The sequence below is a fragment of the Cydia strobilella genome, chromosome Z, assembly GCF_947568885.1.
Source record: "Cydia strobilella chromosome Z, ilCydStro3.1, whole genome shotgun sequence".
Taxonomy (NCBI): Eukaryota; Metazoa; Arthropoda; class Insecta; order Lepidoptera; family Tortricidae; genus Cydia; species Cydia strobilella.
The window spans coordinates 48186976-48214608 of record NC_086068.1 but is presented as its reverse complement, the minus strand read 5'-3'; the positions used below and the strand labels follow the sequence as shown (position 1 = coordinate 48214608).

Genomic DNA, 27633 nt, shown 5'->3' with positions numbered 1-27633 from the left:
AGTATATACAATTATTTACATCAATTACTTAATCTAGCTAAATATAGTGCATAAAATAATGTCGGGTGGTATATGAATGTCAAATATTGTTATTATGTAAATATAAAAAAAAAGTCAACTTTACAATATATTCCTAGAATCATTTTAATCAAGTGCGTTGGCAAAATATTCGTCAATTGTGTAGAATGGTCTATTAATAAAATAATCTCTCACTTTAATATCAAAGTTTCTTAAGTCACTACATTGTTTTATGTAAGTACTTAATTTATTAAAGATTTTAATTGCTATATTGTTAAGGCTGTTATTGAAATGGATAAAGTTAGATTTAGTTTGAACAAATTTTGATTTATTTCTGAGACTTGAGACCCATAACTTTAAATGGGTTTCTTCAGCTTTTCTATAGTTATTTTGATTGACATAGATATACACACATATTCGATATAAATACAATGCCGTAATAGTAAATATTTTGTGGTCTATAAACATATTGCGATGAGTGACCGGTATGTGTTTAGATCCAGCAATAATTTGTAGTGCCTTTTTTTGCAAGAGTAGTATAGAGTTTATGTTTGGGGCACTGATAATACTCTCGAAGTAGGAAAAATATACAGTTATAGTTACGTCAGCTGTTTTTGAAAGAGTTTTTAAAGAATAGCATGCACTAGCTAGCTTTTTGCATATGGAATCTATCTAGTTTTTCCATCTCAGATAAGGATCTAGTTCTACCCCTAGGAATTTAATACATTCGGCCTTCTGTATTGGTACATCACAGTCGAAGTCTGTACTTTTAGAACTACGTCGAAATATAGTGTAATAACTCTTCTCGTGATTGATTTTAAGGCCATTGTAAGTAAAGCAATTTTATATTTCTTCCCAGCATTTCTTGATCATTACATTGAATTTATGAGTAGTGGTCGCATTCAAAATGACACTGGTATCGTCAGCATACAAATAAGGTGTTCCATAGGTAAGAGATTGGGGTAAATCGTTTATGAAGATTAGAAATAATAATGGGCCAAGTACAGAGCCCTGAGGGACCCCGCATTTTACTACAACTTCTTCAGAACGAGCTATGCTATTAGAATCTCCATACGATATTTCCACATATTGAGTGCGGTTAGTTAAGTACGACTCAAAGAGACTCAGAGCAGAGCCACGAACTCCGTAATATTCTAGTTTGTCGAGAAGTATCTCGTGATTGACACAGTCGAATGCTTTTGTCAGATCACAGATTACTTCGCCACACTTATAACCTTCATTCAGATTAAACATTACTTCCGTTACTAAATTGATAACAGCATTTGAAGTATTTTTTCTTTCCTAAAACCATATTGCTGTGTAGTTAACATGTTGTGTCTTGCCAAGTGTCTTTCTAATCTCTCAGCTAAGCATTTCTCTAATATTTTGGAGACGACAGATAACAGAGATATTGGTCTATAATTATTTAGTTCAGAGCGACTTCCTTTTTTATGTATGGTTATTACTTTAGCTTTTTTTAAGAAGTCAGGAAAAATACCTTTTGCTATACAACTATTACGAAGAACTCTAAAGAATGAAAGACTATAACCACATACAAGAGGAAACACCCATTGCGAATAACGTAAACTTGCCAGTAAAGCAGATCGAAGAAAAAGAAGTTTATGAGCACATAAAGCAGCTGAAAACCAAAAAAAGCCCAGGTCCTGATGGAATAACAAACGAAGCTCTAAAACATGGTACACCAATCCTGCTTCAACATATAACACATCTATTCAATATGGTACTTAATTCCGAAACCATACCAGAGCAATGGTGTACATCCGACATAATATTGCTGTACAAGAAAGGCAACTCCTTAGACATCGGTAACTATAGGCCAATCAGCTTACTGGCGAGCATATACAAACTGTTGTCCTCAATAATGTTAAGGCGAATATCCAAAACAATTGACGACTCACAACCAAGAGAGCGGGCTGGTTTCAGGGCAGGTTTCAGCACCACTGATCACATACAAGCACTAGAACAGATGATAGAGAAGTATAAAGAGTTCAATAGGAACCTATACGTCGCCTTTATAGATTATAACAAGGCATTTGATAGCATCAATCACAGCGCAATCTGGAATGCATTGAAACAGCTTAATGTGGACCAAAAATACATTAATATTATAAAGAATATATACGCGAAAAGCACCAGCCGAGTCAAGCTGGAGACAAGAGGGAAACAGATAAGGATAGAAAGGGGAGTCCGACAAGGAGATCCTTTATCACCCAAGATCTTTATTGCTGTCCTGGAAATCATATTTCGGAATCTCAAATGGGAATCAAAAGGCATCAATCTGGAGGGCCAGTTAATAAACCATTTGAGATTTGCAGACGACATAGTCATAGTAGCTGAAACTGCAACAGAACTAAGAGTGCTTATAAACCAACTAGACGAAGAAAGCACCAAAGCAGGCTTACAAATGAACACAAATAAAACCAAAATAATGACAAACAGCAAACAAATACAAATAAATATCAATGGCAACAACATAGACTATGTAGACCAATATATATATCTAGGAAAGCAACTGTCCTTTACAACAACAAACAACGAAGAAGAGGTAGAAAGGAGAGCCAACATAACCTGGAGGAAATTCTGGTCACTGCAAGAAATCCTAAAAGGCAAATACAGCTTAAACCTAAAAAAGATAGTGGCAGATACATGCCTTCTACCGAGCCTGCTCTATGGGTGCCAAACATGGACTTTTACAGATAAAATAAAGAGAAAGATAAGAACCACCCAAAGAGCCATGGAGAGGAGCATGCTCAACATAAAAAAGATACAAAAAATAAAGAGTACATCTATAAGAGAAAAAACAAAGTTACAAGACGCACTAACTCAAGCCCTCAAATTAAAATGGCGGTGGGCAGGACACATCGCACGGTACAAAGACCATAGATGGACAATATTGGCAACGAAATGGAAAGGCCCAAGTGGCAAAAGGAAAGTAGGAAAGCCATATAAACGATGGCTGGACGATATAAAAGAAATTGCAGGGAAAGACTGGCTAAACAAAGCGGAAGACAGGCAGAAATGGAGAGAATTGGAGGAGGCCTACACCCAAAGAGGGGTCCAAATTAAATAAATAGATAGTAAATAGAATACATAAACCTAACACTAACTACTAACTATAAGAAACTTACTAACCAATATGCTAAAACTTCTAATGTAAAACAATTGTAAATTGGAAATAAAAGGCTTTTTTATTTACTTTATTTTTTATACAACTATTAAATATTATGGATAATGGCAAACAAAGTAAGTGAATATTATCTTTTAAGAATCTAGTATTTAAATTTTCTGGTCCAGTTGAGTTACTATTCTTAAGATTTTTTGTTGTTCGGATGATTTCAGACTGTTATCGGGCTCAAAAATATTGAACTACTATTAGTTACTTTTAGTTTGTGCATAGCTTTTATATGTTTCTTATTTATGGTCTTGCACGATGTCATCCCTACATTTAAAAAGTAATTGTTAAACGCATTTGCTATTGCTTTTTTATCGTTGATTAGGTCGTTATTTAGTTTTAGAATTATTTTAGGTTGAGCCTTTACACCTTTGCCTGTAGTTTCCTTAACTAGATTCCATTATTAGATAGACAGTTTTGACCTTATTTTTTGCGTTGCAAAACGTACGATACATGTTCATTTTCTACTTGTTGTTGTTAATTGCTGTTTTTGGCCCCTTGTATTGATTATACCTTTTTAAATACTGTATTATGAACACGTTTCATGAGGTTTGAAAAGTCTTATCGTAATTGTTTATAAATTATTTTATCTACACACATATCATAAACCCTCAATGATGCCTTCAAAATCCGTAAATAATGGCCAACATTAAGATAAACTGTTTTTATACAGCAAATTTTTTATCTGTGAAAATGTTATTATTGCTAAATAATAACATCGATTTCGATAATATTATTTTACTAGCTTTTGCCCGCGACTTCGTCTGCGTGGACTTAGTAACCGCAGCTAGAGTAAGAATAGCGCCTGGAAAAATTCTCATAGCAATCTAAATTTAAGCATATTATGCACACAAATTAGCAGGCACTTCGTTAATTATCTCAATTCCACCCCGTTTTTTACTTTCTTAAGGGATGATTTTCGGGATAAAAACTATCCTATGTCCTTCTCAGGGACTCAACCTATCTCTATGCCAAATTTCATCTAAATCGATTCAGCGGTTTAAGCGTGAAGAGGGAACACACAGACAGACAGACAGACAGACTTTCGCATTTATAATATTAGTATGGATTCAAATTTCGAACATCTCTGAAAAACAAAGAAATTTGATTTTACCTCTATTCTAATATCAGTCGAGATGACGTTTTAGTCGAAATGAAATGTCAATTGCATACAATTTTGACAAATCTCGCTTGTTAGTTGGTATCGAGCGATATTGCAATCGACCCCCACTCTAGTTTGTCTCTGAATATAAAAAAACTACGGATGCGTGACATGCGTAAAAAAAGTTTTTTTAATTAGTTTATCTTTTAATTAGTTTGTAAGTAAAAAAAAAATATTTTGTTAGTTTTAAAGTAACTAGCAAAAGTTTTGTGTAAAATGTGCGATAAAGATATTTCGGAGACGCCACCTCATATCCGCGAATTCCGCCAGAGAGCAACTATGGCCCAATGTCGGCTGTAATACATATGAGGTTAGTGATATATCATAGAAAGTTTATAATATATGTGTAGATAAAGCAGTGTATGTGACTGTACATAATTAGGCATTAAAAGACTCGTGTGATTCTATTATGAAACTCACTCCGTTCGTTTCATAAACCCACACTCGAGTTTTAATGCCTTTCATTATGTAGCAGTCACATAAACTACTATTATAAAGACGCAACCTGTCCAACTGGGGCAAAGGTGTCTAATATATTTTAATTATAGTGCATTCATCATATTCGCGTTGCCCCGGCATTTTGCCACGGCTTATGGGAGCCTGGGGTCCGCTAGATATAGTTAATAATCATCTAATTTTATTAAATTATTTTCCACAATGTCAATATCTCGAGAGGAAAATGTGGACTACGTTTGTATGGAAACTGGTCGTCCCCTTTCCCCATAACCGGGGACTAAGCCTCAGCTTCATCATGATCTACGGTACTTGTTGTCATCATAGAGCAGGTACACTCGGGGCACCATAATGCTCTATCAGACGATAGAGACCGATCTCGATGGAACCAAGAATTGTGCCTATGGCAGTGACGCGCCGCGCGCAGCTGCAGACGCTCCGCTTCATATAAACCTGCCCGCGACGCGCGCCAGCCAGTAGAAGGGAGGTCAGCGCTCGCTCCGTGTTGATTGCTGCTCAAGCGCTCCGCGCACGCGCACCTCGGCCACAGCGCCAACGCCGCGCCGTGACAAACTATTTTCCCGACAAAAATGTTGGCTTTTATTTCGTATTGATATTGCGTAAACGACATTACGCGGACTAATAGATTTATTGATTCGATCATTTAGCTCTATTTATTTTTCGATTGATTATTAGTATAATAAATATACAAAATGGTCAGTAGCAACAAAGACGCAAACGATCCCAAGAAAGTGCCGCCAAAGAATCGTGAAAAGAAAAGCAATAACTATGTACGGGCAAACTTCTTATCCCGAGCGTGGTTCGTGTGGATGATGCCGACCTTCTGGAGGGGCTACAAGCGGGACCTGTACGACGCCGACTTGACCAAGCCCAAAGACAACCACCTCTCCGACAAGTTGGGCGACCGCCTGGAGAAGTAAGTACCCAACCCAACACTATTTTTCTTGCCCGTACCCTACCAGGACATTAAGTGGAAAATGTAAACCGAATATGTAAACAAGAATTTACAAACTGACCTTTAGCTTTACAAGGTGATGTGCAAAAAAATATAAAAATGAAACCTTCTTTAAGTGCGTGCATGTGTAATGCAACTCAGCTTTGTTCCATCGGTCAGGGTCAAATGCACAACATTAAATGTTATAAATGCAGGTATTTTTTTGTACGCACATGCTTCCTACGTTCTTTAAAGCAGGTATCGAATACCGGTATATTTTTCATACAAATTAACCGGTATTCAATTTCTGTATCTCTGTAGTTTATGTATATCTTTCCATTTCATTTAGGTGATCTGCTAACTCATTGTCCTTACCTAAATACCATTCTACAATATCAAAGAAATATTTCAAATGCTATGTGATATTTTGATTTTAAGTTATACCGGTAACGATCTCTGCTTTAAAGGCACTCTACCTGATTCACATTATACATTAATACTTGGGTACATCTATATAATCCATTATTTGATGTTGATATAGAAAACATTGCGAAATTGAATAAATGGTTTACAGTTTCAATACTGTATAAGCTTAAATATTGATTTGTAGACGCATGTGCAGTTTCGTCGACATCCATTGTAGAAGGTTCGACGGTGATGAAGCCGCTTAACACTTACTGGTCTTTGATGGTATACTAATATTAAACACAAATTATATGAATGATCGAGGGTACAGAAACAAGGCCAAGGCAACTTTTACCCTATACCTACCTGATCAAAACATCTTCTGTTATACGAATACCTGCCTCGTGCCTAATGATATGTTCTATTCGAGCACGTTGCTTGGTTACTTGGCACTTCCTTTGTGATTGGTTTGTTGTATTCGGCAGAATGAAATCTAGTACAAGCTAGTATTGTTGTAAATCTCGATGTCACCAATAACTCGCTAGAATGCGCTTGCTATTGCTTTTAATTTTTTTTGTAATTTTTGTCTAATATGCTGAAAAAACGAACGTGTCACTCATTAAATCTGTACCCCTAGTGTAAATTTCATTCGATAGCGTGACGTGACCTTCACGTTTGCGGTAAGTGTAATTTTGTATGGGATTTTGAGTTTCTAAAACGTCCCGCTTGGCGCGCTGTTCAAAATCCAATACAAAAATAGACATAACGCAAACGCGAACATACGTCACGCTATCGAATGAATTTTACACTAGCGGTTGTAACTATTGGTATTCATATTTTCTATCAATATTTGTTAATTTTAAAATGCAGATGCCTTGATTTGTTCATTTACTATTTCAGTCATATTGTTATTAAATAAAATTCATGTTTTCTTAAAAATAAAGTAAAACACCATCCTGAAAATAATTGCGCCATATTACATATAAAAAAGTAATGACGTAATTTTTTAAATATCCCGAGTAAACAATTACACAACTATTAGTACTATATTTATAAACCTAATATTTGATGAGCTTACTGAATTAATAAGCAGAGCTTAGGTGTTATTCCGAGTACAAGTGAGTACTTATTTATCAAACAAACCAATTACTTCTTAGGATTTCGTTTTACAGTTCCACTCCACACTCCATATTTTACGTAGGTACCTATATAGCATAGCATCCATCATGAGATCTAATGTTCGACAAAATAGTGCCTGCCAAATAGAACTAATATATGTATAGGTACAGGATGTCCCTAGCCATTGGACAAAGCCGAAATGTACATATGCATTAGGGCATTTAGAACCAGTTTACAAAGTATCATAATAACCGGTGTAGCGATTACGAAGAAATTAACAAATTACGATTTTTTACTTTGGAGCAGCCTATATGTGTTAGTAGCTCCTAAGGTAATAAATAGTATCTTCTTCGACCTTTTTGATTATCTTTTTTTATTTATGACACAATAAGATTCTGACTTTTTACAAATGTGATCATTGCTGCATATTTTCGAACAAATTGTCAAAAGCACTGCCAATGATTAATACAGTATGTTTCTTTTTGTTGTCGATTATTGGAAATAACTTTGTATCTTTTGTCCTTATTAAAATAAAATATTAACGTTAGAGCATTCCTGAGAAGTAACCGTACGTGGGATTTCAGGGTTTGTCCAATGGCTAAGGTCATCCTGTATAATATAGCAGTTATTTATCGACAACATCTCTGAATGATCCACAAATTATTAACTACATGAATGATGAAAAATTATAGACCGCGGGCCAGGCGCATAATATATATCGTCAGTCATCGCCTCCCGGCTGATACTTTGACAGATGATAGTTTAGATGCTATCATTTAAAACTTAAAACTTAGAATTTAAAACTCCCTATGCTATATGCCAACAAAATCCCTTTTATGCCAAAAATGCCTTACATCATTTTGGAAAAAAGCTGATACTCTTCGAACTGCTAGATCGGTACATAGCTAAGAATCACCGCAAGAAAACTCGCTTTCACGTCCATCGAAATCGGCCTATACGTTAGAGAGCTACGATGCCACAGCTAGGCAGGCAGACAGATAGACAGACAGACAGACAGACATTGGCGTTAAGCATATAACAAACCATTTTTTGCGCCGGGGGTTAAAAAAGTTACGGCCGTTTATGCCCCAAAAAATGTATATTTCAACAATCTCAAGGGGATCAAAATTTGTATAGGGTACTTCCCGTTGACCTAGAACTCTGAAATTTGTCATGTACATAATATCGTCTTACACTAGAAAAGTAAAAGAAAATATCTGAAAATCATACATTTGTAAAAATTAAAAATAAGTTAAATTTGTACGGAACCCTCGGTGGGCGAGTCCGACTCGCACTTGTCCGGTTTTTTTAAATGTTTGTTACCTCAGAACTCCGTAATGGTTCAACCAATTTTGAAAATCATTTTTCCTACTCGTCGAGTATAATCTGTGTATAACAACTTCATATGCAACACTACAACCTTACTCTTTTCAACGTTGGATAGTCTATGGCACTTCCGACTCAAGCGTATATATATATAGTAGGTAGTTATATGAACTGGGTTTTTAAGGTTCCGTAGTCAACTAGGAAAGTAGGAACCCTTACAGTTTCGCCATGTCCGTCTGTCTGTCTGTTTGTCTGTCTGTCCGAGGCTTTGTTCCGTAATCGTTAGTTGTTTAATAGTTGCCAAAATCATGGAGTAGATGGCGCTCGATATCACGTTTAAGTTTAATAACCGCTTCTAGGTTATGGTGATTTTTGAGGGTAAGACAAGAGGGTATACGCCCGAACGACAGTATGAAAAGGGTGTTGTGTGCGAACAAATCTACGGAAAGAGTGAAATTTGCTTTTGGATCTATTCAGGAACTTTCTTGTAGTGCTATTAGAATAATGAGGTGTCTCTTATAGATTGTGAGTAACGTATATCAGTATTCAGAGTGTGAACAGTGATCCGAAGGAATTGTTGATGGCTAATGTAAGTAAAGTTCAATCATAATTATACGAAGGGTTTAGAATAATAGAGCACATTGTAGTTACACGAAAGTGTAACCACTCATCATATGAACTTAAAGTAAACTTAGTGTGCGGAATGGGGTCGCTATAAGGGGAGGATGGAGGCGACTATGAAGCTCGAGTAACCAGATGGATAATCAGGTGAAACTCATGTTATACTTATGTAGGTAATAAGATAGGACACCAGCAATCAGTTATCGTCATCTCACTAACGTCCAGGCCTCGTATAGATATGTAGTATGTTTACATATCGCTTTCCAGTATCAGTAAAGGCATCAGCTCATTCAATAGGTTCATAAGTATAGTGAGCTTGACGACATTAGTGCTAGAAAGCTGCAATTTGGCATGGATATATAAATCAATGAATCCGACAAAGTTGTATAATAAAATCTAAAAAATATTTTTTTAGGGTACCTCTTCTTTTTCCGCTTCAACCCTACAGTGTGGGGTATCGTTGGATAGGTTTTTTTCAAAACGAATAGGGGTCTTTAACAAACATTTTTTGATAAAGTGAATATTTTCGGAAATAATCGCTCCGAAATAATAAAAAAAGCCAAACAAACATGCAATCTCCGATTGAAAGTAAGTTCTGAAGAAAAAATCATGACCATACATCTATTACATTCATTAAGTACTGATTATGCAAATTTGCCATGTCTTTTTGGTTTCCTCGATATGAAAAGTAGATTGTTTAATTCGGGTAAAAGGCACCAAGCATCATTTTCATCCGTTTGTTAACAATCTTCTATACCTACTAATAGCTCCAATTTAGCCTATTGGGACGGAAGGGTAACTACGGAATCCTACACTGAGGATAGCCAGATATGCTCTTGGCCGGTATATTTATTAGTAGGAAAAGGTATATACAAATATTATATTCTCGCTAACACTGTCAAAGATTGTTAATCGTTTATTAATCGAATATACCACCGAAAATACGATTAAACGAGCACGTGTCCGACTCGATTCTGGCTAATGAATTGCAATATCAGCTTCATTTTCTCTAAGCCATTATTTATTTACTAAGTAAGAGAAAACAAGTTGGTTCAGCCATATACGGTCAACTTTAGTGGTAATGGTAACGGATGAAACTACGGGTCATTTAATTCGACGACCGTTCTGGCCCAGTGGGTAGTGACCCTGCCTATGAAGCCGATGGTTCTGGGTTCACATCCTGGCCATTTATTTGTGTGATGTGCACGGATATTTGAAGGGTACACGGAAAGAACATGTCTAGTCACTTTAGTAACATTTTGAGTAATCGCGATTTAATAATTTGGTACAATGTCAAAATGTATGTTAATTCCGTGACAAGGTTTTTTTAACAAAAAAAAAGTTGTGTTACATATATCATACAGTGGTAGCAGAAGATGTAACTAATAGTTCATGAAGAGCTCTACATTATGAGATAAAAATCTCATTTTTCGAAAAAAGTGACTAGACATGTTCTTTCCGTGTACCCTTCATTTATTCCCGAGTCTGTCTGGTGTTTTCTATGTATTATATACATCGTTGTCTGAGTACCCACAACACAAGCCTTCTTGAGCTTACTGTGGGGCTTAGTCAATTTTGTGTAATAATGTCCTATAATATTTAATTATAATGATAATATTATTAATTGATTATTTAATAACTTTTAAATAATTAATTAATTATATTTAATTAGCTTTAGCTGTATGCTAATCCGTTAGAGTATGGAAGGTTCACTTTAATAACTATATTCAAGAAATAAAACTATGAAAACGGATTATATCGCGTATATTGAATTTATAATACATCCCGACGTTTCGAACCCTTTACAGCGTTCGTGGTCAACGGGTGACTGAGGAAAAATTACAAAGTGCAAAAATACCCACATACTAAAAATAATGAACAATCATAGACTATAAACTTTAAGGCTGGTTGTACATGCAAAATTGGTGCATAAGGTTAGTTATACACTACAATTATTTTCAAGTAAAGATATATATATATATACGCGATAAAAACTACGCCGGCTCCAACCCTACACCACGGACCCGAGAAGATTTAATTCCCTCCTAAATTGTAGGAGGGTATCCCAATATGGGACCGGCAACAAACTCGGCGGGACACATCTTTTTAAAACATATTATACTCGGAATGTCCAACATCATCCAACACTAAGGTCTCACAGTCTATGTCTCGCTTGCTCCTTTATCAGATGGACTACAGGATCCCAAGCTGGTGGTAGAGAAAAGCCATCTTCCCTATTAAAGTTTGGATATTTCTTAATCTCAATGGCCCCGCGCAGCATTCTGGGTATGTAACGCTTCTCCTTGGCAAGAACCAGAGGCTTATCAAACTTGATTGAGTGATTGGCTTTATCCATGACATGCTCACAGACTGCAGACCTAGGTCGACGGTGCTTGACATCAGCTATGTGTTCCTTCACCCGAGTGGAAATGCTCCGTTTCGTCTGCCCGACATATGATAGGCCACACTCACAGTCCAGCCTGTACACTCCTGCAATCTGTAGAGGGGTATTGCATTTTACCGGCCTCAGTGACATCTTCTTCATTGGCTTGAAATATGTTTTTATAGAAGCACGCTTCAACTATATTCAAGTGAACTATACAAATATATTTCTATTCGTAAAGTATAGTCTGTCAAGGCATTTCCGTCAGTAGACAAAAGCGGTAAATTTAAAAAATGTAGGCGCGAAGGGTTATCGTCTCATAGAAAATGTGAATTTCGCGCCTTTTTCGACTGACAAAGATATTTGACAGACTATACTTATATGCCCAAGGACTTTGTAATTTCTGTAAATTATAAAATCCTCTTTAAAATAATTTCCAAATTAAAACTGTTATACGAGCTAACGTAATCCTAGGTATTATCAAGTGCATTTATGAAATGTAACATTTTATGAGTAAATCGTGTTGCAGGTACATGCATTTAATTCTCCGATACGATAACATTACCACTGTGTCATGAAGCATAATTACTTGGCTTATAAATAATGTATTATTCTAAACACAATGCGCACATCGAGAAGTGGATAAAAAACTGGATCGAATCGCCTTATCCCGCGTCTATTTATGAGACCTATCTACGGTTGTACATGCTGTACCCAGGATCCTAATAGTCAGATGTATTGCTGTACAGTACCGGACATACGACCATCAATTGCCGAGAAGCAGTTTGCCAGCGCAGGGTACATTTACCCCGGGAGGCGTGTTTTTATACTATAAATTTTTATATCTTCCAAGCGATGAGCTATTTATAGGTGGCTCATTAGCTGGAACTAGTCTTTGAACTGGCCTAGCCTTTTTATCGGACCTAGCGAGCTTAGCGACAGATTTGTGTATAGGCTTTAAAATAAAAACTTTTATAAAAAAAAAAGATAAACCGACTTCAAAAAGGATAAAATAAAATATTATCCTTTTTAGGGTTCCGTGTTTAAGTATATGCGTTACCAACAGATATGTTTGAAGTCGGTGCCAAGCCAAATTAATGAACCATATATTCATAGTGATTTTGGTGCAATTCGATAAGGATGCGGCTATATAAGTATGAACGTTGGATTGCCTAACGCAGCGTACTACGTAGGCGAACAACACGCGAACGCAAAACGGCGCGGCACGGCGCCTTAATTTATCCTTTGATACCTATAGAAGTGTCCTACGTGGGCGATCTCGTTGCGAACGCGAACGCCTTGGGCCAGCCGCGCCGCGCCGCGTCGCTTCGCTTCGCGTTCGCGAGTGTTCGCCTATGTAAGACGCAGCGTTACACGACGACAATAAATGAACTTTCTGTAGGTATTTAAGAACACACATCAGAACAGAACACACGGTTGAACCTTCTTGGCACAATTCTTACCATGCTTGTCGGCACATTAGTGTAAATCTAATGCGTTTATTTTTCGTCGTATTTTTTAAAGAGCATTTCTTACTACTTAATTCTTGAACAGTCCATAGCACGCAAGTGTGGGATTGGGACTGAGTTATTTTCTGTCGCTTATCCAGAGGACTACATTTCAAAATATAAAACAATTCAAGGAACCTTCATGCCAAATTTCAGCTAAAGCGATTCAGTTGTTTAGCCATGAAAAGGTAACAAAGAGGCAGACAGAATTACTTTCACGTTTATAATATTTGTACAGTTGTAATAGGATTTATAGACATAAAGCTGATTATTTTTGACTGGTATTGTTACTACTTGGCTTGGCACCGACTTCAAACATATCAGTTGGTAACGCATATACTTAAACACGGAACTCTAAAAGGATGATATTTTATTTCATCCTTTTTGAAGTCGGTTTATCTTTTTTTTATAAAAGTTTTTATTTATCCATTTTTAGTTTTAAGACATTGTTAAGAGCGTGGCGCATGAATAAAAAACATAATCATGTTGAACTCTAAATTCGTAAACTTTATTAAATAATCAGAATTTTCTTCGAGTCCGTCTGGGAAATCATTCCTGTCACTAAATCCATTCTCCGCCCCGCCACTGACCCAATCCCTCAAATCCCCTGATCACTCAACCTCACAGCACATCAACCCCTGATCACTGAACCCCTCGACCCTAAACCACTAACCCTTCAACCGCCATTCCCCGACCTCTAACCCCAGACCCCTTAACTCCTAACCATAACCCCCAATCCCGTAAGTCCCAACCCCTCAGTCCTCGACCCATCAACTTACCTCCCCTCAACCTCCAACCTCAAACCCCCCAAACACTAATACCCTCTACCTCCACCTCTCACTCCTACCCCTCATCTCTAAGTCTCTTTGGTTGTTTCCAACACTACCTACATCAAAAATCATAATACACATACGAGGGAAGTTCCACATTTCGTCCGTGGTCTTCATCATTAGTAACCTTACCACGAGTTTGACATTGATATATTCGCTATCGTGTGCGTAACTTACTGTTTTATGTACACTTCTCAGTCACTTAGGAGACTCACTGTCACTTTAATTACCTACTAAATCTACTTATATGTATATAGTATGTATAGTATAGATGTATACATTAAGACACGTGCTCATGCACCTAAAATATTTAATATTTAACTAATATATCACGCAAACGTATCACGATTCATTTCATGAATCACTTAAGAAACATTTTTAATTTCTAATTCAAGTAAAACATATTAATGTAATGTTTTCTTAACGCCTTACAATATCTGTTTTTAATTTGGAACGTGTTGCTTAATGAACTTATAAATTTGTTAATGAAAATATCTAAATCACTTATAAGAATCTGGTGCCGACGCCAACCTCGCTTGATAAGAAAACCTCGGTTTACCGCCGACCGGAGGTCGAGGATGCGCGGGCCCGACGGCAACTACTTCACTGCGCTTTTGTCTAATTAACTTATCCAATAGAAATGTCTTATCAAGATGACAAATGCACCTTACTGTAATTAAATATCACTTAGGAACATAAACCCACAGCAACACTGTACATTTTTCATAATAATATTTAATTTTATTGATGCTATATCGAGGTTCGTACGTAGCCCTCATGGTGTATCTACTTCAAACAGTCCTATTATTACAACGGTGAAGGTTGGTGTAATTTATGGCTTTCCTAATTCTAACCTGATACTCAGTATAAGGAAGGTGGTCTTTTAGACCCGTGAGTTATATAGTAGCGTAAGTAAGGACAGTAAATGTATGGAGCAGTATGCACTTTAGTCTGAGGAAATGTCGCTTGGCACGATTGTTCCGTAGGTCAAACAAAGCTGATTTGGCCCTGTAGCTACGAGATCGAACTGTGCCTGCCGTGGGGGGGAGGAGTAGACTCCCCAAGTCCAAATTCTTCCAGGTCTTAGCAATTAGGGCAAGTAATATATCATTTTCGTGTAATATAGGGACGAGGAATTCATTTTTGAAATAGTTATTATACCTTTTCATACAAAAATATTATTTTTGTGTAAAAAATGGAAGTTCCATGTAATTTTTTGTGACAATTTTGGCTGTTACAATCATAGTATGGCGAATAATACTAAATAAAAAATTGGACAATGTTGCCCCTTTATTCTTCTTTCTGGAATACATCACTTCAAAGGAGGGGAAGGAATGTACTTTAGCCGACGCAGAGTGAACCCGCGAGAGCGGCGCTTCGTCGACTGGTTACCAGCTCGTAACTACTTAAATACACGAAGGGCCTACACCTAACCTATCCGGATTAAAAACAACTATATTATGGTGTCTGTTTTTAAATGCGTGGGGCTTCGCCCCTCGAGCCCCCCTCAGGGGGGGGGGTTTGCCCCCCCGGCCCCCCTTTTGTCACTCTTCTTGTCCTTGTCCTAAACTGCGTAGCTAGGAACGTATTCATTACTTTTGACAACTGAATGCGCCAGAGCCGTGTTAAAGGAAATTTGTATGGGAACTTTAACATTTTTTTTCTCGAAAACTATGGGGTTCCGCACCATAAGACTTGGTGGGGAGATTCCTTATGATGAGTACTTTCTATAAAAAAAATATAAGCCCTGAACTCCGCGTCAGCTAAAGTGCAGTTGAGCCAAAGGGGGCATTCAATACATTTTTTTGTAGGAAAAAATAGTTATTTGTACAACAAGAGTGCAAAGTGATATTTGTTCGAGTGCTTATTTTGAGTCCCGTGCAAGCGAAAGATTCTATAATATCTATAATTTAGAATCTTGAGCGTAGTTAGGGACTCAAAAGCGCACGAGATGTAATAACTTTGATCTCTACACACAATTTTTCACCTCAGCAGTGAGAACATATTAAACAACTTGAAAAATGTAATGCTTCTTCATCACTTATTCACTCATGTTTTCATAAGATCGACTGATACAACACAAACTTAGACGATATAACCAAACGGAGTAGCCATTAACAGGCGTTCCCCTCTGTCGAAAATAGGCGACCAATGGTCATACACAATGTATGGACTGACGTTTATCTGACATGGCTGTTTTTACGTTACGTATAGATTTGACGTTCACCATCCCGCAAAAATCGGCAGACTATCAGTATTCAGTATCAGTCGATTCTAGCAATTAAGTTTAATTACCGCAATGAAAAACAAAAACAAAATGAAATAAATTTCAGTAAATTAATATGGAAATAATGAACATCAATTGACACTTCAATCGACAACTTTTTTTTGGAAAAAAAAACTGTAAGACGATCCGAATTGAGGATATTACTATTTAAATATATCACACACACATATATATATCTTGTCTTACGCCGATGACACTGCCATAGTATTTGAAGGTCCATCCTGGGAGTCTGTGTTTGAAAGGGCTGAGATAGGACTCAGTAAAGTGGCTTCGTGGCTAAAAACAAACCTTCTAACTCTTAATGTTAATAAAACAAATTACATATGTTTTACTAAATATATCAGCTCACAACCTAATAATAATCTTAACTTAAAAATTCATACTTGTAATAATTCTAATCTACCTTCATGTAACTGTATGGGAATTGATAAAGTAAACTCCACGAAATATCTAGGTGTAATGCTGGACCAGCGCATGTCGTGGTATACTCATACTGAATATGTAAATATGAGAATACGAAAACTGATATGGCTATTCAAAAAGTTAAGACACATTACAACAAAAAATCTATTAAATCAGTTATATATAACTTTAGCTCAATCAGTAATGTCTTACTGCATATCAGTGTGGGGTGGCTCAGCAAAAACCAAGTTTCTGGAAGTTGAAAGGGGGCAACGTTGTTTACTAAAGGTTATGTACTCTAAACCATTCCAGATTCCCAACGAAAGACCTCTACCACCTAAGTGACTTACTAACAATGAGGAAGCTGTATGTACTGAGTCTAACAACGCGACTACATAAAACATTACCATTTAACCCACAGCTGCTAAATCGTAGAAGAAAACATAATGTTGCCCCCATATCAACTACAAAATCTGTATTTGCTAAGAGACAATTTGGAGCGCAATCAGCATATGTGTACAATAAAATAAACAAAATACTAAATATATACAATTTACAACTATATAAATGTAAAAAAATATTAACCGAGTGGCTTAAAATACTTAGCTACGAGGAGGCAGAGGCTCTGATATATTAAATTAAGTTGACATTAACTTAAACTCTAAAGTGTAAGAAAAGTACGATACATAGTTCTATGCTTTACAATACCTATATATTTCATTTCATTTCATTTATTCATATACAATAATACATTGTGTTTGAATATTTACATTATTAAATAAAACATGCAATATTTACAAATAATTTACAATTAAATAATTTCATTTACAATTATACAAAAATGTCAAAATAATACAATATGTCAAAAATAAATAGGTAGCCAATAGTCGAATCATGATTAAAAGTCAAATAATAAAAGTTAAAACTCGTCAACGCTGTAATAATTTTTTTCCAACAGAAATAATTTAAGTTTCGCTTTGAATTTCTTGTGACATGTCATAGATTTAAACTCGATAGGCAACTTGTTGAACAACTTCACTGCTTGAATTCTAGCAGTGTGCGACACCACCGCTAATCGCGACGCTGCAGTAAGAGGGAAATTTTTCGTTCTCGACTGTAGTCTTAATGCCATGTCAGCCTGTGACTCATAACACTCTCGATGTATATAAGAAGTGCCGATTATCACCTCACCACCTGCACTCACACGATCTTATACACCTACACACACCCATACACACTCACTCACTCTCTCTCTCTCTCTCTCACACACACACACACACACACACACACACACACACACACACACACACACACACACACACACACACACACACACACACACACACACACACACACACACACACACACACACACACACACACACACACACACACACACACACACACACACACACACACACACACACACACACACACACACACAATGAAATAAAATATTTTAATTTTCATTTTCATTAATAACGGGTCACTTACGTATTTTAAGTCGAAAACCGCTCGACATGTTTCACCCCACATGTTTATTCATGTTTCATGTTGTGTGTTGTGTTGTTGTGTTTCATGTTGTTGTTGTGTTGTGTATATTAATACGTCAGTGACCCGTTATTAATATATTTAATATGTCTGTGTCTCACGGAAGTTTTGATACTTACTATTTGTCAACTATAGTAGAGATTACTATTTGTTTAAAGTAGAATTATTTATTTTGCGTGATAATCTGTGCTTTTCTTTTAAAGTTCATTACTTTAATTGTACAATAAAATACATGAAATATAGTGTTTTTATCAAATTTTAAACTTTATTTTCATTTATTAATTATTAAAAATTCTTATCCGTACGTGTTTTGGAACGATGCGTTCTGCAGTTTTTCGGGGGTCTATTATAACCGTCAATATATCGTTAAATGTCGTTTAAACTTTTTTGTCTTCCATTTTGCTAACGACGTGAATAGGACCGAGATAATAGAATCCAAGTATTTCGAACTTGTATTACGCCCCGTATGTTGAAATGACATTGGAACATAAGTCACTTGAATGTCATTTGTCTCACTCAGTGAGCAAAATGCGATTTTCTCACTGTTTTTAAGTAGCAAATCCTAAACTACTGAAAATTTTAAGCTGAAAGTTTGAACATCGATTAATTATAATAGGTGTAAGTTAGTTATAAAATAAAATTTGAAAATATCAACCTTTAAGGGGGTGAAATGGAGGGGTGAGATTGTATGATTAAAAAGAAAAACGACAAATTTGTACCTTCAAAGGGCAAAAACGCATGGGAAAATCATTAAAACATTATATTTTTACTTTTAAAATGCCAAATTCAGTGTTTTGGTGAACATTTTATCTTTGACTTTGGCCATAGTTCCATTTGTATGGAAATCGTCACCGCCACGCGCTATATTTTTTATCTTGTACGAAAAAATGTATGAATGCCTACATTAAAGTAATATTTTCTAAAATGAAGAATAAATGGGCTACATTGTCCAATTTTTTATTTGGGGCAGATCGCCACACTGTGATTGTAACAGCCGAAATTGTCGCAAAAATTACATTACATTTTAATTTTTTGTACAAACATTACTGTTTGTATAGAAAGGTATAACAATTATTTCAAAAATGAATTCCTCGTCCCATATTATACGAAAATGATATATAACTTGCCCTAGTTGCTAAGAGCAGAAAGAAATATATCATAGATTGGACCTGTAGACCCGACCCTTACCCCTTACCTTTTTGGGGGGTATGCACGGTACGATCTCGTGGCTACCGAGCCAAATCAGCTTTGTTTGACATACGGAACAATCGTGCCAAGCAGCATTGCCTGAGACTAAAGTGCATACTGCTTCCATACATTTACTGTCCTTACTTTCCCTACTAATTCATTTCCTGGCCTATAAGAGTTAAACCGATTTTGATGATTTTTTTTTTGTGTTTTGGTGGGTCGGTACGAGTATACAGTTTGGGTTTACTACTTATCCAGTACTTACTTACTTATTCAGTGGTGGAGGAAACAGCAGGTTTTTAAAAAGAACATAACTTCAAATTTGGCGTTTGGTCACAAAAACCCGATTGCAGTTAAGTAACTACTCCAAAATGCATGTCATGATGTCAATCCAATAATCGATCTTAGTTTCTTGATTTCAACTAAGTAATCAATTAATTGAATCGATATCAAAGATCTGCTAAAAGGTTGTAGATACCAAAACCTTCTATTAATCGATTCTTAAATTTTGTTTCGATGAATTCTTATTGCTAGAGTCAGACCAAGTAAAGTCTGCAGCGATGTTGACAGCACACGCAGTGCAAGTGTTATTTATACGTCATAATTTCATTTTGTCGTTTAAAATAACGCACTGCGTAATCAAAATTGCTCCAGACTTTTTTTGGTTTAACTCTACGCTGTTCTTAACTTATTAGTCTACCAGTTAATTTATTATTTTCAATCCGGCTATTAATCTATTACAGCGAACTAAATAATGAGTCTGAAAATCTTACGTAATGTTATACCAAACATGGAACTTCCGAACACTTCACCACTACATACAAAAGGGGCATTAATAATTGCAGTATACCTATATAAGTACAGTCGACATCAGAGATATGTTTACATATTTCGCCTCATTTATTACAAAGGAGTAAAGGGACGATATCGGCCTGTCAGTTATTCAGACCTGTCAATTTTTTGTTCTAATAATAAAGGGGCCCACTGACTATCAGTTCGCCGGACGATATCGGCCTGTCAGTTAGAACAAAAATTTGACAGTTTCGAACAACTGACAGGCCGATATCGTCCGGCGAACTGATAGTTAGTGGGCCCCTTAACTGACAGGCCGATATCTTCCGGCGGACTCACAGAACTATAGTTCTGTGGGCGGACTGATGTGGGCCTCTTAAGGCGCAAAAGTGTAAACATATTTGACGTAGACTTTTTTACATGACACGACACATTTATAATACTACTAGCTGTTGCCCGCGACTTCGTACGCGTGGATTTGTATTTTGGTGGTTATATATTTTACATGAGCATAGAACATTATGCAAAAAGATATTAGTAGGGACGGTTAATCATTTTTAAATAATTATAGGGTAAGTCCAGGATAGATGCCCCACTTTTTGAAATCGCTTTATAACTCAATAATTCATCATTTTATAGCAATGTGTCCTATAGATCAGCGCTGGAAGCCACCAGCAATATGCTGAGATGAGGCCAATTCGTGGCATTTTAATCTTATTCTATGTTTTATTTTTATATTATGTCATGTTTACGTGTGCTTACGAATAAAATTTTATTCTATTCTATACGTATGATAACTATGGCCCTTAACCTATTAATTTACTGTTCTTGTTTTTATACACGGTGGCAAAAAAATAAGTGCATTTCCGTTGCCAGGGAGGCTTTGGGTTTATACTGAGCAACTTTTACTATGGGACCAACTCCGAAATCGCGAAAAAAAATTGGCAGTTTCATACGTTTTGGCTGGTCCATTTTCAATTGGAGGGTAAATTTTTTTTCGCGATTTTATTGTTGGTCCCATAGTAAAAGTTACTCAGTATAATCCCAAAACCTCCCTGGCAACGGGAATGCACTTATTTTTCAGCCACCTTGTATAAGTCGCACAGATTTTATATAAATCGTGTTTTTGTTGACCTCTTAAAAATGGGATAGATGTTTACCGTGAGGGATAGATGACTCGTCGCGAAAATGGGTCGATAGATGCCCTTTGAAATCAAACAAGCTACATTTAAAGTTATCAGTCTTTTACATTCAGTATTTTGAAAATGTCGTCGTCGTGTTCTAGACGGTGTTCCAGATGTTCTGTTTATATCGTTGACTCATTTTTCTCCCTTCTTCATTTTCTCAAAGGCTGCTTTCAAAAAAAAGCTTCAGGCTAGGTGATGCCACGCAGGACAACACCCGGTTTCCTCTTATATTTACGAGGTATTTCGCCCCTCTGCTATATAACAATTCTTTGAAACAGTTGAGGATAGATGCCCCTAGGGATGCTCTTGTTGCATATATACCGATGTAAAATCGGGGCAGCTATACTTCTTGCAGAGGACAGATGCCTTTTTCAATAAAAAATAAAGTAATAATAAAATCAGAATAAAATATCCTACCAAAAACATTTTCATGTAAAATGTTGTCAAGACGAAACCATAAGGCTCGCACTGTCAAAAAGTTATCACCTAAATTAAATATAAATAATTAGTGAAAACTGGTTTTCACCGAGGCCTTACGGAAAACTAGTTTTTACAAGTGAAAACGCGTTCTCACTGCAGCGATACGGAAACAAAGTTTTAAGTAGGCTGTAGGAAAAACGCGTTTTCACTCAAAACGGGTTTTTACGGTAACACACACAAGGTGTAACAAAAATAGTAGGGATAAGTTTAAGAGCATCGATACCGTGTTCTCATTAGAAAAAAAGCAGAAGAAAATTCTTTTGACGCAAAAATATTTTGGCCTCTGTATGGAGGGTTGGCCGACTTGGATAACCGGCCCCATATTTTTTTTTGTTTAAATATTTTTTTTATTGTACTTTACCGAACTTTAGACGATACCGAATATGCCCTTAAACGGATCCCCACTCTTTTCTTTACATCCTGTGTAGTTGTGTACATTAGAAATCGATGAGAGAAAACTCACGAAAGTGCCACGAAAATTCCGGACACTGCAAATTATTGATTTAGTACAAAGTTACAAGACTATAAATAACTAAATAGGTATATATTTAGAGTGAGCAGAATTTGATCTAAAATTTCTTTGTTGCTATTTTTAGACTAATTGCAGAGACCACAGAATTACCAATTTTCCACCACGCTCAATTAAAAATCTATCGCTTCGGAAGGGGTGCAATTTACCAGCTCTCGCAGTAAACCATAAATACTATATCAAACACGTGATAAATGTACCAATACATCGTGGAAGCTATAAAAGTCGGAGACTTATTAAATTAATAAGCTGGCCCTTTACATTAATTGTGTTCTTCTAACTACCTATTCGTATGGTATGACTATACCTATCCTAACTGACCCGCTTAGCATGACTTGCGTTTCCGCGCGATTCCATAAGTCAAGCGTGAATTCAAGTTATATCAGAAATCCAGTGTCCATTTTTCTAGGGTAGTTGATGTCCCGTGGTTTAAATATTAGAGTTTTTTTAATACCACGTAAGTAAGTAGTTAATTTCATGTATGTATGTTTGATATTACATCTTGATCGTTAATATTGCAGCCGTCTGCACCAGACAAACATGTACCTATGCAGCAAATTTGTTTCCACCGGCAAGTAGCATTGCTGCACCGCAATGCCTACACCTAAAGCGGTCTGACCGCATTGCCGCATTTCACAGAAAACTATACAATCCAGTAGCTATACATACAAAGTATTGCTACAACAATTCAAATGATGCCTTTTTTGTTTAGCCGTGAGGTGCAGCTCGCTTACAGATGAACCAACAGAAATTCCCTGTGAGGTGTTGCCACCTTCTCCCCCACTTATTGAATAGGTACTCAAAAAAGTACTAATAATGGACTTGATGCCTGGGATAATCTACCCATTAGGCTAAGCAGAAATGTAGTAGGTATATGTGCCGTTTTCAACCTAAAGGATACTTATTGTCGGTTGTCAATAAAACGTTATTTCCATAAAGCTTCAATTTGAAACCAACCTTATCGACAACTGACAATGTGGTACCTTTTTAGTTGAAAACGTCACATACATATGTATATTCTGATGTCGAAGACAGAAAATACACAAACGACCCGAGAGTCTCAGTGAAACTGAGACTTTTGGACATGTGTTCTTGTAAAATTAGTAGATAATTATGATGACAACATGGTAGAGTCTGTGCAGTAAGAGGAGTCGTGGAATGTAAGGGAGCCCATACATTTCACGATTTCACGCCGTATAGCGCCATCTGATTCGGTTGACAAACTCGAGGGCACGACTTTTTCTTAAGGGACCACTGATTATCAGTCCGCCGAACGATATCAGCCTGTCAGTTAGAAAAAAAAATTGACTAGACTTTTCACATCCTATACAAATAATGAAGCTGTATTACACCTAAATCTAAATAAAAGATAAAAGGTAAAAATAAAAACATCATAAGATGTTTTGCATATTTTTTTTTATTTATTTTTTTTATCATTTATTTACATAAAATATATATGTGTTACTTTTCTTGTATTCTAATAATATGCCTTTATAGAAAAATTGCGGCCGCACTCAAAAAAAGGTTTGCTCTCCATACAAACTTTCAACCCATTTTTTACTACCTTGGGGGGTGAATTTTCAAAAATGCTGAAATTAGTTATCATCTCTTTTCATTAAATATCTTTCTACGAAGTTTCAAGTACCTAGCTTAAAATAAAATTAGGACCCTACAAACTTTCAACCGCTTCTTAACCACTTTAGGGGATGCATTTTTAAAAACGCTGAAATTACTTTTCTTGTATTCTAATAATACGCCTTTATACAAATATTCAAGTCCCGAGCCCTCAAAAAATGTTTGACTTTCATACAAATTTTTAACCCCTTTGCTCCACTTTAAGGGATGAATTTTCAAAAACGCTGAAATCAGTTTTCCTCTTTTAATGAAATACTTTTTTACGAAGTTTCAAATTCCTAGCTTAAAATAAAATTGGAACCCTACAGAAACTTTCAACCCATCTTAACCCTTTTAAGGGATGAATCTTAAAAATCTCTAAAATTACTTTTCTTGTATTCTAATAATTATACAAAGATTCAAGTTCCGCACTCCAAAAAATATTTGATCTCCATACAAACTTTCAACCCCTTTTTCACTACCTTGGGGGATGCATTTTTAAAAACGCTGAAATTAGTTTTCTTCTCTTTTAATGAAATACTTCTTTACAAGTTTCAAATTCCTAGCTTAAATAAAATTGGAATCCTATATGGTTGTAGAATGGAATTAAGTGATGGTTTTGAATACGCGAGTGAAACCGCAAAGTTAGCAAAGTTATGATTTTGAATTTTGAATGATAAATATTTAATAACGTTCATTTAAATTTGATTTTTAATGTTTTACAGTTAGTACTTTCCTCATGTTGGTGTGTTTAAAAATGTTGTGTTTCACTCGGGCGCATAGCTTCTTTAACCTTTGTGCCTTGAAACCCCCGCAACGCTCAAGATTCCAGTATTGAAACCACTCGCTAAGCTCGTGGTTCAATTTTGAAATCTTTCGCTTGCTCGGGTATCAATATTAGCACGAGGGGTTAAATAACAACTTTAGCATCTTGTAAAACAAATAACTATTTTTTTTAGTTTTGCTTTAACCACCTTTTCGGCGTGATTAATTTCTATAATGATGCCAAACTACATATTATTTTTAGCGATCAGTGAGCTAAGCCACGGACGGACAGACAGACAGACGGAACTATAAGGGTACTAAGGAACCCTAGAATACTATTATTCAGTAAATAACTTGAAAAAATCTTCAAAAAATCTTTATAAAATGGCATTCTCTCTGAAACAATGCCAACTTCAGAAACTACAGATATTAGTCCTTTACATTTACAATGTTAACTCCTTTCTGGCTCCTCCCATGCACCTTGTATACTGTACCTAATACAGACAGCGCTTAGGCATCTTGCCTTGTTAGCTAGTTAGAATATTTGGGTCAAATCTAACAAGTTCAGTTCCTAAGTATAGATAAGAAAACCGGCCAATAGCGAGTCGAACTCGCGTTCCAAGGGTTCCGTACATTACACAATTTAAACAATATATATTTTATGTGAAACGTGAGTGAAATGTCTTTTAAAAACCCGTAGGGGTCGGATTGAAAACTAAGTTATTAAGTCCGACTCACGCTTGACTGCACAATTCTAATAGATTTTCGTGCCATCTATAGGTAAAGAACTATTTTGTGTATTTTTTTTTTCAAAATTTTAGACGCAGTAGTTTCGGAGATAAAGGGGGGATTGGTAATTTTTTTGCCTATTTTATTGAATAGCTTGTAAACAGTTTATTCTAACATTATAAAAAAAATTGAGATTCTCACAATGAGCCTTTTCATTTGATTTGAATATAGTTTGAAAAACTTTATTTTTTAATTTTATCATTTATGCCTCAAAAGTGGCCTCCATGTTTAAAATTCATTTGTTTACGTTACATTTCCGTCTTTGGGTCACAAACTGACATATGTGTACCAAATGAGGGCTAACGCGTATGAATTCGCCGCTAGGAGCGCTAGTGTAGATGGTGGTCTTTTCCATAGTTCGAAATGTCAAATGTCACTTGTCACTTTAATGACTGACAGCTTTTCTATAGTCTTTTGGACCACCATCAACAGAGGCGCCAACTGTGAGCAAAAAAACGATAGCCCTCATTTCAACTTAATTGGTCCAGTAGTTTCGGAGAAAATAGGCTGTGACAGACGGACAGACAGGGTTTATATGGTTCTTATAAGGGTTCCGTTTTTTCCTTTTAAGGCACGGAATCCTAAAACAAAAACGCCTATATTTCTTACTGTATAAAATGACTTATTGAATTACAAAAGTAGGTAGTTTTGTTAGTATCAAGAAAAGAAGAAGAGTGTAGCCATTTTAGTGTTAGTAAGTTTTTATTAATATAACAAAAATTATTAGGATTATTATTTTCTTTTTACCTGTAAGTTATTCTGCAGATAAAACCCTTCCAAGGTGAACCAGTCGTCTCTGGATTTTGCAATTTGCATCCAATTTTACCCACCCTTTGCGGGGTAGGTCAAGCATGGTATGAGACAAAAATTCATTAGGTATGTACCTTGGTCTTCACCTCTTCAGGTCGATTGGCCAATTGCTCTTAAGGTGCTGCCGTGGCAAAGGTTCTACAAAATCGTAGCACTTTTTTAGACCATAATACGGTTGCCAAAAAATATGAATAGCAATCTTTCTCTAGTACCTAGTTAACTGCTGAGCGTTTCTTAGAAAAATGCCACTTTCATTAATTTTGTTTTTTTCCATGAATTTTGTATCATTTCTATTCAGAATCATGAGCTCTTTCGATCCTAATGGGATAAAAAATGTCCCTAGGTTTTTTCCTAGTGTTACCATTTCCCCATATATATATACTTTGTATGGCGGTAACAAAAAGCAGTTTGCAAAATTTATGGAAATTTTGGCACACTTTTTATCTCCTATGAGGATGATGTTTTTTATTTTATTTTATTTTATTTTATTTTATAAGGATGCTCATTTCATATTCATATTTCATAAGGGCTCGTGATCCTGACTAGAAATAACACAAAAGTGGCAAAAAAGGTCACATAACAAAATGGAAAAAAAAGAAACGCTCAACTTCATCGATTCGAAATTAACCTCATTCGCTCTATAGAAAAAAACACGAATATTGGTCTATAACGCAGTATTAAAAATTTGTAACAATTTTTGCATAAAAGCTAAAAATATGAAAATTTCTTCAAAAACAAGCGTCTCGCTCACGCTTAGTGAGAGTAAGAGAAGAACCTGAACTTACGGTGCCTTATTTTTTTTTGCTTCAGTACTTATTCCATATTATATGTGATATGTGCTCTTCGTTCCACCTCCCGGTAATTGCTTGAAATGTCGCTGTTTTGTGTACTAGGTGTTTTAAAGCAATTTATTTATCGTATGGCATTTACAGTTACTGGATTTAAATTGAATTCTAATCTAAAGATGAGGTTTGCACTCTTCAAATACTCGATGGGGTCACTGAGGTTCGCGAGGTCTTCAATCCGTCCCTTGAATTTGGTGAGAGGGCATTCCAGAACGATAAGCAATATAGGTAGATATTTAATATTTTTTTTGGCAAAATAATTCATTTTTGGTACAAGCTTTTATCGCTGACTGGACTTTTATTTCCACAGGCAACTAATACTCATCGAGATAATTCTAAAACCACAAAACACAATTAGGTTCTGCTGTTTTATCACAGAGTTCCTATGGCCACCTCCTGTCTCCATCATCAGATCAGCTCGA

At 36.0% G+C, this 27633-nt stretch overlaps 1 protein-coding gene across 2 annotated transcripts in view; it reads left to right on the top strand.

Moving 5' to 3' along the window:
* The first annotated feature begins 5293 nt into the window (after nt 1–5293).
* LOC134754813 (ATP-binding cassette subfamily C member 4-like) overlaps nt 5294–27633 on the top strand; it is an 86156-nt gene continuing 63816 nt past the window's right edge. Inside the window, exon 1 of one of the 2 annotated variants that reach the window (XM_063691200.1) lies at nt 5294–5763. In XM_063691200.1, coding sequence (XP_063547270.1) covers nt 5540–5763 — 224 coding nt within the window. In that variant the 5' untranslated portion in view covers nt 5294–5539. The remainder of the gene's footprint in view (nt 5764–27633) is intronic. The other variant, XM_063691199.1, reaches the window with a different exon arrangement.